This window comes from Aphelocoma coerulescens, chromosome 9, assembly GCF_041296385.1.
Source record: "Aphelocoma coerulescens isolate FSJ_1873_10779 chromosome 9, UR_Acoe_1.0, whole genome shotgun sequence".
Lineage (NCBI taxonomy): Eukaryota > Metazoa > Chordata > Aves > Passeriformes > Corvidae > Aphelocoma > Aphelocoma coerulescens.
In genome coordinates, this window is record NC_091023.1 from 17,692,733 (window position 1) to 17,710,075 (window position 17,343).

Here is a 17,343-nt window from a genome sequence, read left to right on the forward strand (position 1 = left end):
TGCAGGAAGGGGAGCTGTGGAGAGTGTTAAGAGCTCACTGTCCTGACAGTGGTATGAACTGTGATCTGTGTACTGTGGACACTCGTGTTATGTGGTGTTGCATGAGCTTGTGTTTCAGAATGGCTTTCACTGGTAGGAGTGTAGAAGTCAAGGGAGCTCAGCTGAATTTGGCCTCAGTCTAGTAATTGGTTCTTAACTCAGTATTCAAGATGGTGAATTGTTCAATGATTTCATGGCATGCAGTTTTAGTTGGGTCAGTGAGAGCACAGTGTATGACTGCTACTCTTTAAGGAAGGGAAAATCAGTGCATCATCTAGTGATTCAGCATGCAGGGTTTCTTTACAGCCTATAGGAGAAAGATGTTTTAATTCTGTGTTTGTTCCGGAAGAAGTCATTAATTTAAGCTAGCAATTTTCTTGGAGCCCAGAGGAGAGGAGTCTGTGATCAGACACAGTGACTCAACACTGCTCTCTCCTCCTTTCCTTGTTCAGAAAGGTTGGGCTCATCATAACAAGCCTCCTTTGACTTTTAGCCCTTGTGGTGATCTTTCCAGACCATTTCAAGAGTCCTGCACAATCCAGCACTGGCAACAGCCCAGCTGATAGTAATCTCTGTGACCCCAAAAAAGTGCATGAAGACTGGCAGCTACCTCCTCTAAAGGATGCTGCCCTTCTTACCCAGCCTACTGGCCCCTGGTCAGGGTCTGCAGCTCTTTTGCTGAGCCCGGGGTCTGCACCTCATGGCTGTGAGAGCTGGTGAGACACTGACCTGGGGGCCAGCAGCCTTCCCCAGGGTAATGAGGGGCTGCTTGGATGTGTAGGGCTGTTGCAGAACTCAGTTCCATGCTGTTTTCTAGGCAGTTCGGTGTATAAAATCACTGAAGACATTTTCAGCAAAAAAGTCTCCCTACAGAACCATTCTGCTGCTTGTTGAAAGAGGATTAATTTTTCCCCCTTAAATAAAACGAGCCGTGTTTGAAATCCGAAAACCCTTGCTGAATGCCTTCTTGGAGCTGCAACGAAAGCAGCTTCCAGGTCCCATCATAGCCCGCTGCCGGAGGCGGATCCAAACTGCAAACCCTTCTAACAGCTCTTTAATAACTCTGCACAGAGGGAAAAATCTGTCACCTTTCCCTCTGTGGTTTCTCCTCTGTTCTAATGCACTGGAGGAATGAGATGGAGCCGGGAAAGTTTTCAGAGAAAGACTCGTGGGAACTACAGCTGCCGATGGAGAAACTCATTTCTTTAGTGTCTGAGGGGAACCGCAATCGCTTTGGTGAAGGGTGGTGTGTGTGGGTGGGTTTGGAGGGGTGAGCTGTTACGACCCGTGCATTTCAGAGGAACCACGAACACTTTATAGTAACAAAGGGTGGAAAAAGCAAGAGGTTTCTGCAATGCATGTGACTTTTCCCTGAGGTTTGGAACCCCACAGTATGTTCCAGGCCATGGTGTTTGCGTGTCAGCCTTGGTGAGTTAAGCTTTCTCCCACAAGCCTCACTTGAAGTTGCTGTAATGATTGAAAGCCTAAAATGTTGCTTTTTTTTTTTTCTCTCTCTCTCTTTTCATTGTCCCACACCCCTTCTCCTCTGTGCAGATGAAGCTCTCGTTTACCTTGGACCAGGAGAGTGGGATGCCTCAGGGCTGTTATATTTATCAGTACCGGGACAGCAACAAGTAAGTCTTGTGGAAGATTACACACAGAAAACGCAGCAAACACGGGAAGGTGCAGTGAAAGGAGACTGCCCTGCCTTCTGGCAAAGGGATCACAACTGCTTGTACCAATTAAAAGTAGATTAAATAAGGCCTCAGGCTTGACCGGAAACTGGGAACAGCTCCTGTAAAGGCTAGATTCTTTAAAATGCACGACGCCCTGCAGCCTCCTTTTTTTCTCTAGCTTTAAAAGCTGCTTTTATTTGTTTAAAAGTCCTGCTCTTGGGTACCTCAGGCTCTGACAGAGCTCACCCAGGCTTTGCGCAGGGGTGTTTGCAACTCACACCCTGCACTGTTGGTGCTGGGGTGACTCTGGGAGCATGGCATGCAGGAAGACATCCAACAGCTGCAGAGCACTTGAAATGAGAGCCCTCACCTGAGCTTAGCTAGACCCACACAGCACCCCATTCTCCCTGCTAAAGCTCATGCATGGGTTCACTGAGTGGCCTTTATGGTACCATAGCCCCAGTGCAGCCACGTGCTCTGTTTTTGTAAGATACTATATGATATTCAAGCTTTGGATGTGTTTGGAGCACAGAGTCCTCTATTTCTAGGTATTCTGCCTATTTTTACTAGCTGCTGTAGTGAACTGGCACCCAAGATGTTTTTATTTCAAATCACATTCTCATTATCAAATTGACAGCAGCAGCAGAGTTCAGGATATTTCTGTGTTCTCCCTGAATACCAGCATGTCATAAATCCATGGCCTGTTACTCCACCCATGTAGTTCTGCTTCTTGCCAGTTATTCAAGTTAACCTAAAAAAGGAGAGTATATGAAATTGTCAATGAACAGAACAGTGTGTAATTAGATCTGCTCAGAAACACCAACAAGAGCAGTCCCAGAAAGGAAGAGGGACGTCTGCAAATGCACAGACCACTGTCTTAGCTGAGAAATCTTAATATTTAAACAAGAAGGGAGATCATTTGTGGCAGACTCCTTCCTGCCTGTGGGTGGGTGATTAGCTCATGGTACGTGGTCCCATCCCAAGTATCCCAGGCCCAGAGCCTTGTATGAGCAGAGTTGGTACCTCCAGCACCACCAAGCTCACAGGGCAACGTGCAGTTCAGCGCCAAAGCATAAAATCAACAAGGAAGGAGCGTTTGTTTTTGAGGGTTTTAAAGGCAGTGGCACACAATGGATGGCGAGGAAAAGAAACCCTCCAGATCTGCTGAGCTTTGTTAAGGATGTTTATAGACCAGTGTTTCTAATTGTGTGGTGTGTATCTCAAAAATCAGCAGCTGTGGTTTTTCTGCCACAGACCCTCCTCTCCCCAGGCTCCAGTGGGTGTTTTCTGCCATTGTTTGAGGAAACTCCAGGGACACGAGTGGAGCTATTTTGTTTAAGTGCTAAGGCCAGTAGCAATTCTGCTTGGAAACCTTGCTTTTAGCTGTGAGAGGCCCAGTGTGTGACAAAGTAGCTGTGTCATGTTAGCAGCTGTTTGATGGAGAGATGTATGGCTGTGTCCTCTGTTCCTGGCAAGCATGGGAGCTGAGCCACCCTGGGCCATACCAGCTGGGATCACAGCTTGGAAAAATACAGCGTGGGCAGGATGAGTGTAATTGCAAGTAAACCCAGACTTTGTGTGTGCCTGGCAGACCCAAACAGCAATTACACCTCCATGCAGGCCCCCCTACTTTGTGTTTAATAGCTTGCTTGACCAACCTGGGGAGAGCAGGATCCCATTTCCCAGGGAGAGCCTCGCTAAGTTTGCACACATGCTTATCCCCCTAAATGCTGTGTGTGCCACCCAGCACTTCTGACAGTCCTTGGCTGGTGAACTGAAGTGTGAAGGTCTGTGCTACGGCTGACGCATTCTTGCAGGTAAAATGCCCTTGAGCCGAACGTGTGCTTGGTTCTGGTTGTACCCTGGGTGATTTTGTAGGAGCTCACATGTGCTGCAGCTTTGTTGGCAACAAGAACTTTAAATTTGGATAGTGTTGGGAAGCACCAGATGTGGCTCCTGCTCAGCCAAGCAGAGGCTGTTCTTCTCAAGCACTGGGCCTGTTATAGGGTTAATCTGATACAGTTAATCCATACAGTAATGTGGCACATGTCACAATAGTTTTTCCTTATAGTAATTTTCCAGGGTAACTTGTAGGGCTTGTGTTCTTCCAAGTGTAGTCAGGCTTTGACAGTACCCATGAGGACTCAGGGGGTAACAGCTCTTCTGCCTCCTAAAGATGTAGCCAGAAGCTAAAGCAACATAACCTTGGTGTCTACGCTGTATTTTGGAACCATTTGTAGCCCAGAGAAGAAATACTGGTGACAACACTGCAAGATCATGAATGGGAAAGACTGGAAATGTGCACCCCAGAGCTCAGTGCCCTCAGCAAAGCATCAGACCTGAGGCCTACTCCAGGGAAAGACTTACAGCAGGAGTGCAGGTGTGTGAAGCTCTTGAGCAGCAGCTTTAACAGCTGAGGTGGTTGTGGCTGGCAGGAACCCATTCTGACCTGGGGAGTGTGCCCAGTGCCCCAGAGATCTGTGTGAGCCAGGCTGTGCATGTCAAGCCTCGGTGTCACCGTGATCACTGAAGGAATGTCCCTTCCTCTCCAAGTGGCAAATGCTGTTCCAAGCTGCAGCCAGACGGGGCCACCGGAGAACAGCGGATATTGGTCTCCCACTTGGAGAACAAAGGACTGCAGCATTGCTGAAAGTGTAATTACCAGAGCAATTAAAATTTCTATTGCTTAGGCTAGAAGTGCAAGTACCATGCAGGCTCTTACAAGGGCAATCAATTGGAATTTGTTCCCTTTAAAATGATAAAACCCTTCCAAGGAAATGTTGCTGCTCCTGTCAGTTTTCTGTTACCTGCCTGCTTGCAGGAACATTCATGGGGACAGCACTTACCCGCTTCACTCTTGCACCCTGGGTGCCGGGCACTTTGGGTGGACTGAGCTCAGTGGAACCTTGGAAGTCTTGGAAACCTTGGATTGAGAGCAAAAGAGGTGCTGAGCAGCCAGCTGCTCGCCCTGCCCTTCCAACCCCTGCTATAATAGATAGGTATCCAATGGCACTTGGTAGTCCCAGTGGCAACTTGGAGCTCTATGGAGGAGTGGGGCTGTCACTGCCTCTGCGGTCACAAGGGTGAGACCAGGGGACATCACTTCTCCTCTTCCTCCTGCTCAGACCTAGGCATTTTCATCCCTGGGGCTGCCAGTCCTTCCCAGCCTGTCAGTCCTTCTTGGCCCCAGAGGAAGTGGCTTGACTTGACAGAAGCAAGCAGTCTGCTTTCTCATTTTTAAGCCATGTTGCTTAAGTTCTCACTAATGGAGATCAGTGAGTGTAATGGACAGAGCCCCAGGCTGGTGCTCAGAGCTCTGTGAGATGATGTCCTGTGAGGGGACAGCATTGTGCTGTGACACAGAACAGACAGTGATGGGTGACACTTGGAACAGGAGCATACTGTCAACCTTCAGATGGCCCTAGAGCAGTGACATCCAGGAGGGGACAGCCCTGCCAGACGTCCTGTCAGGTGTTGACACAGCATGCATCGGGTGTTGACAGTGGGACTGGCTTTCTGTCACTGCCTCTTGACACCGGCTGGATTTCTCTGATCCTGCACAGGAGCGAATTGCAAAACCCAGCCAGGCAGTAAAAGAACATCAAGTTCATTCACATCCACCATGGTTCATGAATCCTGTCTTACAACATGCACTCACCAGTCCCTGGCCCAGGAATGTGATATGGGCTGCGCTGAGGAAGTGCCCACTCTGAAGCCAGCCTGAAGCGTGACTGATCCTGCTCCTGTGGGCTGCCAGGAGGGATGAGCTCCATAAAGGTTACAGATCAGCATGAAAGACTTCTTCCATCCTGCGTGCAAGAAGAGCCAAAGCCAATTCAAGATCCCCCTGGAAGAAATTAATTGCGAGAAGTCCAATGTCGTTTGTCTGTACCCAAAAAATAGAAAATGTAGTCTGTTCTCGGCACTCACCATCACTATCCAGACACTTCTCTGGAGACCTCCTAGGCTCTGCCCACCTACCCACAGCAAGTCTGACCCTTCAAATGCCTTTGTCTTCCCTCCCAAGACTCTCTGATTACTGCCACCTTTCTCAGATGATGCAGTGCTCAGGGTCTCTGCCATCCCAGACCCACTGGGGAGATGTGAATCCCTGTCAAGCATGACACTTCCTTGTCCCCAGTTGGTACTTCTCTAATATGGTTTTCCTGCTCCCTCAGCGTCCAGGTTTTGGTCTGTTTTTGAGGTCCCTTCCCCACATCCCAGATTCCACCTTTGCCAACAGACCAGCTTGCAGCTCACCAATGAATTTAATTTGAATTCCGTGCTGCAGCTGCCGTTTGTGTCAGGATTATGAATTTGCAGTGGGGGCTTTCATGTTTTCTTCAGAGTAATTTTGAAACCCAGAGGAGCAGCATCTCACGTGGAAGCACTTAGAGACCTCTTACAAAAGCAGCGTTGGAGTATTGATCACTTTTTCTCTCTGGGGACACGGAGTGCTGCAGATCGAGCTGCTGTGCAGTGTAGCCACTTGCGGGCAGCACCACACAACTCTTCAGAATGAGAAGTGAAAAATAGCTCCAGTTGAAAGGAAAAGTGGTGCCCCCTTTTATATAGAGATCAATGATGTCTGGTACATTGGATTATCACTTAAAACACCAGGACTTCAAATGCCAGGGTGCATGCACTCCTGATGCTGACAGACTCATGATACATAATGCTGTTTGGGTTACCAACCGAGCTCCTCTGTGCAATCTTTTCATAAGGTGAATGTAATATCTGCAGTGATGTACCCAATGTTACATCAAGAGAGCCAACCTATAATTATGCTGGAATTGTTTGAACGGGTTATTTGTCACTAACACATTAACTCACTCCATTTATTGCTCCCATTCAGGACTGCAGCAGGTTTGGTGTAAACAGAGTTTGGGTGGAGGTTTGGGAGGGTTTGTTTTTCTGAAAAAGAGCAAAGCAGAATTGTTTGGAGTTTATTCTTTTTTGCTAGAAGAGCTGTTGACTGGCAGTGCTAGGAAGAAAATATGTAAAGCAGCTGACACAGCTGCTGATTTGTTTTCAGAGATACTTTCCAGGTGTACAGCTCATGTGTTGGACTTTAGCATGGACCTGGTTGTTCTGCAGTGAGCTGGCAGGTTTACCGTAAGGTGTTTTGTTCCTTTTGAGAAATTGAGGCTTGCAGAGTGGGTTGTTTGCATAAGGAGCTGCTGCACAGCTCACACAGTCCCTGGGTGCCTGACCTGCCTCATTACATGGTTGTTTCATGGCACACATCCCAGGGGAGCAGCACTGCTTGTGTTGGTGTAAAGGAGCTCCCCAATGGCATCTGATTTTCCAGTTAGTGATCATGCTCTGCCCCACTCCAACCTGCAAGGCCAGGGAAGTCTCTGAAAGTGACATCTTCTCCTGTTTGTCTTGTCTGGGTAGACTGGAATTTCATGGGGGAAATCCATGTACATATCCCTTGACACCACAGGCTTGGACAGATGCTTTCTTGCAGCAGTTATTCACCTGAAACATGAAATGCTTTGTTTAGATTTCAGAACAAAATAAAATTAATGCAATTACCAGGGGGAAAAAAAAAAGAAGATAACACATTGGAATTTTTCTTTCGATAGCATGTCTTGTTTTTTGTTTCACTGTTGGCACTAAATTTTACCCAAGTACTCCCTTCACCTGCCAAGTGCACCCTTCACCTGCCAAAAGGTAAGCGTTGGAGTTGGCCAGGCAAGGCTGGTGAATTATTCTGTCACTGTACATGGAGATAAACCAGTCCTCCTGGTTTTGGCATTGGTTCAGTGAAGGGTAAATTGTCCAGGGAAGTAAGTCTGGAGTCTGACCTTTAAAACTTCAAAAGATAGATACGTAATCTTCCTGCCTAAGGCATGACCTCGGTTTTCTGTCTTGCACCTCCAAAGGCTGTTGGGACATAAGCTGCAAAGTAGCCTTTGTCACTTGAGACTCTGAGGAGCAGAGAGTTGTTCCTTCCTTCCAGAGGGGCCCCTATAGCCATTCCTAGGTGGGTAAAAAGGACTCTTGCAAAAGGCTCTGCCCAGGTATTATGTAGCTGCTTTTCTTGACACAGACCTGACTCCTCCTGCCACCCTGCTGCTTAGTAATAGGTTTCCAGTCCATCAGAGCTGTAGAAATAGTAACTGCCACATCCTTAGAGTGTCAGTGCAATGAAGGAGATGCAAATGGAAAAGGTGATCAAGGGAAACCCACGTTCTCCTTGAGCAGGCAGATGGGATTTGAACATAACCTTAGCCCTTCCAAGCAAATGTTTGAAGCTTTCTTTGGTGAGTTACACAGTATCCCACAGTGACCAGCAGCTCTCTTTAAATCTTCAGCAGGGTTCCAGAGCAGTCAGTGTGTGCTCCCACCCACAAGAGGGAGGAAGGACTGGGGTCTTAAATCCCAGTAAGTGTGGGACCTCTCTTCTCTCCCTAGACTGAATCAAAGGGATTTGTCATCTTACTTGCTTCAGTGTTCGCTTGGGAAGGAGCTGTAAAACCTCCCTGTTGTCAGTGTTAGGTGTCTGGGTATTTGGTGGCAGTCAGGTAGGTGAGAAAATTAGCTGCAGTTGTAATTGAGTCAGAGATGCTGTCTCCATGTGTCATCCCAGAGATCTGTTTACATATCCATTTGTTTAACAATATGTTTGAAAGCCCTCAGCAGCATTTCAGCACCATTTCCCTGGCCTGTGTGTGTCTGACTAATGCCCAAGGCAGTGAGCTATATCTGGACTGGAATTGCTAACCTGTGGATGTGGGTTTCTTAGCAGCCCTGAATTAGATGAGTCTGTGATTAGCCCTTACAACCATGGGAGAGGACAGATCTGACGTGAGAAAGAATGAATAATCGTCCCTCCACAAGAAGCACCTCTCAATTTCATCATGAACCCAAGTTGCTGAATTGATTTTGTGTCAAGGAAGGCCCTCTCCTGGGCTGGGATCTGGCTAGAAAAATCACCAGACCCCCTAGCTATCCCTCTCCCAGCAGGATTTCTAGGCATACCTTTTTCTTAACAAATAGGGAAAAGGAGTCCTTGTTTTGGCTTAGTCTCTGTGTCCTTGAATGTATAGGCATAGTGCAGAGTTACTTCTCTGCCAGTAGCAGGTTTTGCTGGCCACCCTGGGATGATACAAGCAGGGAGTGCTGGGAGAGTGGGTGGGAGGATGTGCCACCTTCTTTTGCTTTGTCAGGAGGTGCTTTGGGTACATACTAAGGGTGGAGAGTTGCTTGCAGGGACAGACAGTGGGGTAAGACCAAAGGTGATGAAGGGAATCCTGAGTACTTGGAGCTGGCTGTGATGAGGGATGCTCTGCTTGGGGATAAACCTGCCGTTCCTGCTCGACATCCTGTTCTTGGATCTGCACTGTCTGCCCGGAGGGAGCGAGGGTTTCAGTTTGCCATGGGCAGGACCTCTAAGGTCTGTGCAGCACTAAGTACCTTGGTTCCCCAGGGCATCGGCAGTGAGCTGGAGTAACCCGGTGGATTGTCAGCCAGCTGGGATTGCTCTCTCATAAAGAGCTGATGGCTGAAAGCTGAAGTGTTCAGATTAGAAATGAAGCATGCATTTGAAAGGCAAGAGAGATTAACTGGGAAATTGTGCCAAGAGAAGAACAGGGAATTCTCTTTCAAGGACAAATGCACTTCTGGAATGTGTTTTAGACTCTACAAGTCTTTTTAACAGAGTAATAGCTACCTGAAGGCCTCCAGGTACAGGGCATCAGTTGGTGAAATAATCTTCCCAGTCTTAAATTCCTGACACATTGCTCTGTGTTAATGTAAAAGACCAGCTTTGCACTGACACCGCTCCTCTCTCCATGTACTCTGCTGAGTTGGGCATTCCATGGACCTTACTGTAATAATGTCCTCACAAATTTGGGGGTGAGAATGGAACTATCTCTTCTTACCCTCTCCTGAGCAACTAAGGTCACAGTTCTACTTTTCCAGCTACTGCTGTGCATTGTTCTTGGTCCTGCTGCTTTTTCAGTGGTTTTTTTCCCCAGTTCAGAGCAGCTAAATCAGCCTGGCAATGGACTCCACTCCCTCCACACCTCCCTACTTCTCCATCAAAAAAAGCAACTCCAAGTCACACACATGTTTTGTGTTCTCAGCTCCCCAATCAAAGTCACCCCGAGTGGACTTCCTTTTACAGCTTAGCACTTTCACCTCTTTCAATTGGCCATGCATTAGTCAATCTGGAGCCTAATGGATCTGTAACCTGACTTTGCCTGTCTCAGACGTTCCCAGCGATGTAAGAGGATTTGGGCACAACTTCCTTTCAAGTTAATGGAAAGATCTTGCTTGAAAAGAGCCTGCTAGAGGATCTGAGTGTACTTTGCATTAATGTTTCCATTAATTTTAATGGAAGATGGTTCGAAATTCCTCAGATCAGCTTTGAACATCTTAAATTGTGTGTCCTTCACCTGTCTCATCTGAAATGCAGCACTCTTAAATGAGCAGCCTCATTATTGGTCAAGATGTTCTGCAAGCTTTTTCTGCCTCTGGGAATGTCCTGTTCTCTGATGATCCCACTGGACCTCTCGCCAGCTCACCACACTTGGGGTAGGAGCTCCATGGTCAGCTCCCAACTCAGAGGCTGTTCCTTGCATGGTCTCTGGCAAGTCACGTAATCTGTTTCTGCTCCACCATCACCCATAGAGCAAAAAAGAGTAAGAATCCTCAGGGACTTTTTTATTACCATTTGTGAAGCACTTTGCCATCATCAAACAGAAGGGAATAGAGAAGAGTGAACTTCTAGCGTTGCCACTCAACTCTCAGTTACTGCAAAGCTCTGCTGCTCTGGGCATGATTACCTGCACATGGTGTTTGGCTGGTACAGGCAGGTGCAGAACCCAGCCTGGGTTTTAGCTTGGCTCAGGTCTTATCTGGCTTTGCTGCATCTGCAGGGCCACACTACTCTGGGCATTGGCCTGGTGAGCTGAGCAACACGGAATCCCCCACTTCCCCTCCTCCTTTCCTTGCTCTCTGCACTCCAGCTCCTCCAGTAACTTTGACACTTGAACACAGCAGTGATTAACTGTTCCTGACCATCTCTCACTGATCAGATCACTGCTCACTCCTGCCTTCTACAGCAGAGCTCTTGCCTGCCTCTGGGCTGCCTGTAGATATTTCTTTCTATCTCCACTGAGCTGAGCAGAGACCGACATCTCGACTGCTCATTGCACCACCCCCGCGGTGAAAACCAGCTCTGGCAGAGCTCTTGTACATTTTGCATCTCTGGCATAATCTCATTTTGCTGAGATAGTCCAGGTTAAACAGTCTGATGTAGTAGAAGAGTTGATGCTCATCTCAACATAATTGATTTAGTGATCAGCTACACGTACAGTTGTCCTGGCTTTCAAGAAAGATCACACTGGCTTAGCCCCTCTGGAAGTACTCCTGGGAAGGACTTTGTGGTAGAATAAGACCTAAAGTGAGGTGAGGAGAATACATCTCATCATTAATGAGTTTTTCTTGCTTTGTTTAAGCTCAGTGCTCATTTGCAATCTTGCTGACAGACAGGGACACCCTGGTGACATGTGGCTGGGCACAAGTGTCCGGGTAACAGGGGAGCAGACAGGGTCCACCATGCACAAAGAAGTCTGGTGTGACTTGTTTGCAGCGTAAAGCAGGAGAAGCTGGGAGCAGGCTGCCTGTGCTCACACACTCACTCCCAGCCAGGCCAGCCCCAGGTCAGTTCCAGCCTCCAACAATTAGTGAGACAGATTGGATCTAGATTGATCTGTCTACTTTCACAGAGTGAGCCAATTCCAGCAAGAAATTCTCCTTTCCCTGTGCTTCCATGTTAAAAGGAAGGAGACCTTGTCAGATTTCTGGATAAATGGGAAGTACACGGCAAGGTAGAAATAAATGTTGTGCTAATGTGTAGAACAATCATTAGGACAGAAAGACATCATCGATGTGGCCAGGTAGGGCTGATCCACGTTGCTGTGTTGAAACTCTGCCTCTGGTAAGGCTACTGCAAAAGGCAGGATTCAAAAGGGCTCTGCTATTTATTGCACATTTGCAGCATTTTGCAGAGAGTCAGAATCTGGTTCAGAGCAAGAGTTTTTGGCACCAGTAACAGACTGGACCAGTGCAGTGATGTTTGCTGCAGGGAATTCATAGGAATTGCCTCTTGGTGCTGTTCTTTGACAGATGCACTCAGGTCACTCAGATATTTACAGTCACTGAGAGAAAACTGACATTGTGGGAAAGCAGAGGAGAAGGGACATGTTGCTTCAGTGAATGTACAGGAGCAGGAATATGGTGCTGAGCTAAGCCAGAGTTTATGTGGGTCTCTTTGAAGATGAGGTTTTGGGAGGGCAAATGGGAAGTGCAGAGCAGGGGATCAGTCCCTGGTCAAAGCCAGTGGAGGAAGATCAAATCTCTGTTTAATGCTTTATGTCATACCAGCTATTCATGGCTCCACAGCCAAACTGTGATGACACTAACAGGGACACTTAACTGAGCTGGTGCTGATCTGCCCTCTCTCTCAGCCATATCTTCTTGCTGCACTGTGATCAACAAGGACAGCAAAGAAACTGGAAAATCGGGCAGGGCATTTTCAAGGAGCGTGGTTAACCCTGAAGGATGCAGTGCTCTGATCACAGCATGGCTCCACAAGCTGTTCTGCCCACGCAGCCAAGGCAGGACCTTTGCCACAGAGGGATCTCTCTGTTAACATCCAGTGTGCTCAGCTTTTAAGGACACCATAAAAAGCAGAGAAGTACAACAGAGCACCACAACCAAACCAGTTTGGCTTTGCATCACTGCAGAGAGCAGCAGGCAGGCTTGGAGAAAACAGCTTGCAAGCTGACTGACCAGAGAGCAGAACGAGATGAGGGATGCTTGTCCTGAGATCCATCATGGGTGTAGCCATTTCCAAGCTCCCAAAAGTGCAAAGGGATGCTCTCCTAGCTGGCAGAGCAGTGAGGTTTTGTGCATGTTTGTCCAGGGCTTTCGCCTGCATGGTGCCAGTGGAAGAGCTGAGAGCCACTGCTTTGTCGTTGACAGCTCAGCTATTGTTGCAAAGTATGATTTAATAGCAAGACTTGATTACAACATGCAAATGTAGCTGCTGGGGGACTATCTCAGAGGTTTGTGGAGATTAGCTGTTAAATTGGCCACTGCAAAAACATTATTAAGCAGAGAACGTAATTACTCATCTTGTGCTTCTGTAGTGTATAGAAGAGACAGATTTGTTTAAAAGCCAGCAAGTCCTATATGGAGAAAAGACTTGTGTAAATGCCACATCATGTACTGCTGTATGTTGCAGCATATTTTATTAGAGAAGCAACACTTAATAACAACATTTGGGAACTTGTGGAAGAAATCCATTATATTATTCTGCATCGTAAAAGCAAACCTAATGCCTAGTGTGAGAAGGCTGTGCAGATATTGAAACATCTCCTTTTGGTGGTGGTTGATTGCTTTTATGGAGATTGTATCATATGGATATAAACAAATCCAGCACTTGATATGAAATCTGGGAGCCAGGTTTTAGACTCGTGCATCTGTCTTCTATCTGTGCACATTCCCTCTGAAATGCATCAAGGTTCCCATTAACACCTTAAACGTAGAAAGTAGAGTTGAAACGAGACTGTCAGCACATACAAAATGAGCAGCTGGGCGTGTGCTTGCTGTAATGTAATTCCCTTTCAGTCCTAGAGTAGTGTATGGGGTTTCTAGAATAAAAAGCTCATCTGTGTGTGAGGATGCAGGGAGGAAGATTGAAGTGTGGGGAGCTCGTTAGTGCTGCAGACCTGATTTGGGAGCAGGCTGTGGTTCAGGGATTTCCCCTTGCCTTATGGCTCTCAGTATCCCAGGCTGGGCTTGCAGGGGGTGATGCACTGGCAGCTAGAAGGCTGAAGTCAGATGTCAAAGTGCATTTGGCTAGTCAAAGCCCTGCACAGTTTCAGGAAAATCTTTTAACAGAGGAGGCAGGAGGACTGAATTAGGGGAACAGCTTGTTCCTAACGGAGTGTAGTTCCTGCAGTTACAAGTGCTGGCATGGGAATGGGGTGATATTGTCAAGGCTGTCATTGCTGCTGTGCTGCAGTGGCTGCTGCTCACCCTTGATTCACGTCACTGGACACTTCCTCTCCAGCATCCCAGATGCTCTGCTGAGGCTTCATTTGTCTAAGAAGGAAGTATCCTCCCAAGCCTAAGTGGGCAAGATAAAGATTTCAAGGGTTTTTGATGAGAAACTCCTTGCCATTCTTTTGTTGCAGCTCAAGAGCATTTGTACACCAGTAATTGCTCCCCAGGCTGGCTCCTGTGTGACTCAGAGCTGAATGTGGAGCTGCTGCGTGAACCTCAGTATCCCCACACAGTATGTCCCAATCACTCTAAATTTGAATTCACAGTCAGTCTCCCTTCCTCCTTTTGGATGTGTCCGTGCAGACAAGGCACACTGCCTTGCTCCTCACCTGCTCCAGGCTGGTAAATTTGCCATAACTGGAGCCATCAGCCGTTCCAGGTGGTGCAGGCAGGGAAACAATGCTTGTGGCTGGGCTTGTTTTCCACTCAGAGCCACAAAGCACCTGAATCCCAGGACAGCTCACCAGCATCTGCTGGGGTGACTGTGGGGTCCCCTGGGAAGCAGGTCTGGCTGCATCAAGCAGCAGCAGCAGCATCTCCCTCCTTTCATTACTCAATGCCAGAAATACCTGTGAGTGGTTTGCAAACCATGAGTGTCAGAGGGGGCAGCTCTGGAAAGGTCTGTTATCAAGTGGGGAAGGGAGAATGACACATATTGTCATCAGTGAGCATGAAGGCGTGGTACCTGCAGCTGGATGCTGGGAGTGGGTGGAAGCAGGGACTGTGTCTGGGTTTCAGCAGGGGAGACCAGCTGAGGGTGGATCAGCCGTGTTGGCAGAGGAGCAGGAAGGGACATGGGGCAGCGTGGACTGAAATGCTGAGCTAGGGCATCTTAGTCTCTGCACAGACACATCTCAATTACAGCTATTTTTTAATAATGTTCATTGATAGTTTGTAATGAAGCCAAAAAGTGGGAGAAACCACATAGCAATATTTCATAATAATTTTGCCCCAGTTGTGTGAGGGCTGTGTGTTTGAGCTGTCTGCATCTCCCTGAACACCACATGCACACTTTGAAGCTGCACATCCAGTGATCAGGACTGATAAATGCAATAAACTTCACGTGGTGGTAGAGTTACAACAGGAGTCTCTGGTGGCCGGGGAGGAGACAAAAGTGATGTTCTCCTCTGTTAAACTCCTTTTTTTCTGTGTGTACAGCTTGGGTGTGCAAGAGATCCATGTGTTAAGTGGCTGTTAACCTGTTCTCAGAGTCTGGAGTGCAAGAAGTTGTTTGTGTGATCCTCTTCTCTGACAGAACTGGTGCTGCCTACAGGAGATTCCCTTAGCTTCAAACTGAGGTACTCTAGGAAGAGTTGCAGTAGCTCTTAGTTCCATGAATTACAGAGTTTTGCTGCACCGAGCAGTGTAACACAATTTGAGGCAGGACCTGCTCCTAACAGGTCCTAAGAGTTTGCCACTGCTGCTCTGAATCCCTGGGCTGGAACAAGGCTGTGATAATTAATGGAAGTTAAAGTGCTCCTTCTGCCTGTGAGCTGGTTGGAAATGGAAAAGAAGAACCTGTCACAATTGTGACTGGCTCTCAACTACTGTCAGGCTTTCCTCCTTCCCTTCCCCTGCCCCAAGTGGAAAATTGTATTGGAAAGCAGCAGTTAGAGCACTTAAATCTTTCCACAGTTCATTTCAAGCTCCTTTTCTTCTTCCCAAGCTATACCCAGGCCAGTTTGGGGCGCGGACGGGAGTCTCTGGCTGAAACCTGCAGGATGTTAAATAACAATGGAGAGTGAGTTTCAAAGAGGGTATAATGTGCCTGGATTGCACGTACCCTAGGCTGTATTTCCCATGCTTTGACGTTCAGCCCATCCATGCATCACTCCCGAACTGTTTCCTTTCCATATGGGATCTGTCTTGGTGTGATATGGAGCAAGCTCAGGCTGAAATGGGGTTGGTGCCTCTCTTGCTGTGGAGGGACATGCTCCCACAAACACTCACAGAAGCTGCTGGTGTCTGTCACGTCCAGACAGCTGTAAGTGAGCACATGTAATGTGGGCAGTAACAGAAGCTGTTGTATTCCCTGTGGTGGGTTACCAGATTCTTGTAATCCCTGCCCTTTTCCAGATACTTGGATTGTCTGTTTTAACTATTGTGTGTTCCCTTTCTCTTAACACCTCTTGACACAATCATGCTGCTGCTGCAGGCAGTGGTTCTGAGTGGGTTTGTCCCCTGCAGAAACTGGTCAGTGAAGGGCATCTGATGGAGCTTCACTGTCCTTCTCAGCTGTCCAGATTTAACAGGTTGATCGGTTGGAGGAAGCTCCCAAAGCTTTTACTTGGATGTTGTTGAGTAACCCTTGCTAGAGAGCTGAAGGCCCAGTACATAGATTGGACCCACTCCTTAGGGAAGTCTGCTGCCTCCCTGGGGCCAGGTTAAAAAAGTGAAAACTTCCTGCCCTGGTATGGCCCTCAGATATTATCTATTGTTGATTTTTCAGGTAGGCAGCAATGTTGTTGCAACAAGAAGTCCAAGAATATTCAAAAGATACTTCAAGGCTTTGGGATAACTGACTAAGGGATCAGGGGACAGGCAATGTCCTCCCTATTCTTCCAGTTACAGCAAATGATGAGGGAAGAAACCGGAAGAAGGAGCAGATCAATACCAGGCTCCAGGCCTGGGGTCACTGGAGAATTTGGGTTTTTTTGATCCCAGGTTGCTTTACACAGTACCAGGCCTGCTGGTGACACAGGGGTACACCTGTCTCAAAGGGGAAAAAGGATTTTTGCATAGGAGTTAGTAAGGCTCATTGAAAGAGCTTTAAACTAGATTTGGAGGGGGAAAGGGATAAAGCCAGGCTTCATCTAAATGTACATTTCCCCTGTTTATTCAAGAGTTAAGCAGTCTGAGAGATGCAACACCCAGAGCCAGGTATCTGTCAGGCTTGGATTGGAGGCTCACCAAAGCATGAGGATATATGGTTTTATTTCTGTTTTGTCATTTGGAGATTACTACTCAATGTCTGTAGGACAAGAAAGCTCCAGGGCATCTTAGGATATGCCCTGTGCTCCAAGAGAGGTTGTTGTTTTGGCTTTGCAACATTCAAATGCAAAGTCAAGAACTGATGCCTGAAGTGCTCCTTTTCCAAGGATTAAAAGGCACTGCCAAGGCTCTGCGAGATGACAGTGTTGCAAATCTTACCATGATCCAGTGCTGAGATCTGTCGGTTTCAGCAGCACAAATGTGCTGACAGATCTATCTGTGTGTCTGCTTTCTGGTGATGGTAGATTTTTTCAGGAGGTTGATCTGTGCTGCTGGACTCTGGAGGAGTTGGAAGGTAACATTGCAAGAGTTCTTCTTCATCACACCTGGGTCTTAATTCTAACCAAGCTTCCCTTCATCTAGTAAAACCCTGACCCACAGGAGCAGTTTCAGGATATCATCATGGATTTAGCTCTGGTTTCTCTGCTCTTAGATGCAGCTGAGGGATCCATAAAAGTCAGTGGAGGAACTAGCTGGAGTAACCAGGTTATGACTGTGATAATCAGGGATGGAGATACTTGCTAAATTCGCCCAGCAGCACATGAGGTTT

General features: G+C 47.5%; 1 protein-coding gene across 4 annotated transcripts in view; it reads left to right on the top strand.

Annotated features, from left to right (window-relative positions):
• Positions 1 to 17,343, top strand: part of DIS3L2 (DIS3 like 3'-5' exoribonuclease 2) — a 184,518-nt gene that overhangs the window by 145,387 nt on the left and 21,788 nt on the right. For all 4 annotated transcript variants that reach the window (XR_011152723.1, XM_069024458.1, XM_069024459.1 and 1 more), the window contains exon 15: positions 1,594 to 1,673. Coding sequence is in view for 3 of the 4 variants with exons in the window: in XM_069024458.1 (XP_068880559.1) it covers positions 1,594 to 1,673 (80 nt within the window). In the remaining variant the exon portion in view is untranslated. The remainder of the gene's footprint in view (positions 1 to 1,593; positions 1,674 to 17,343) is intronic.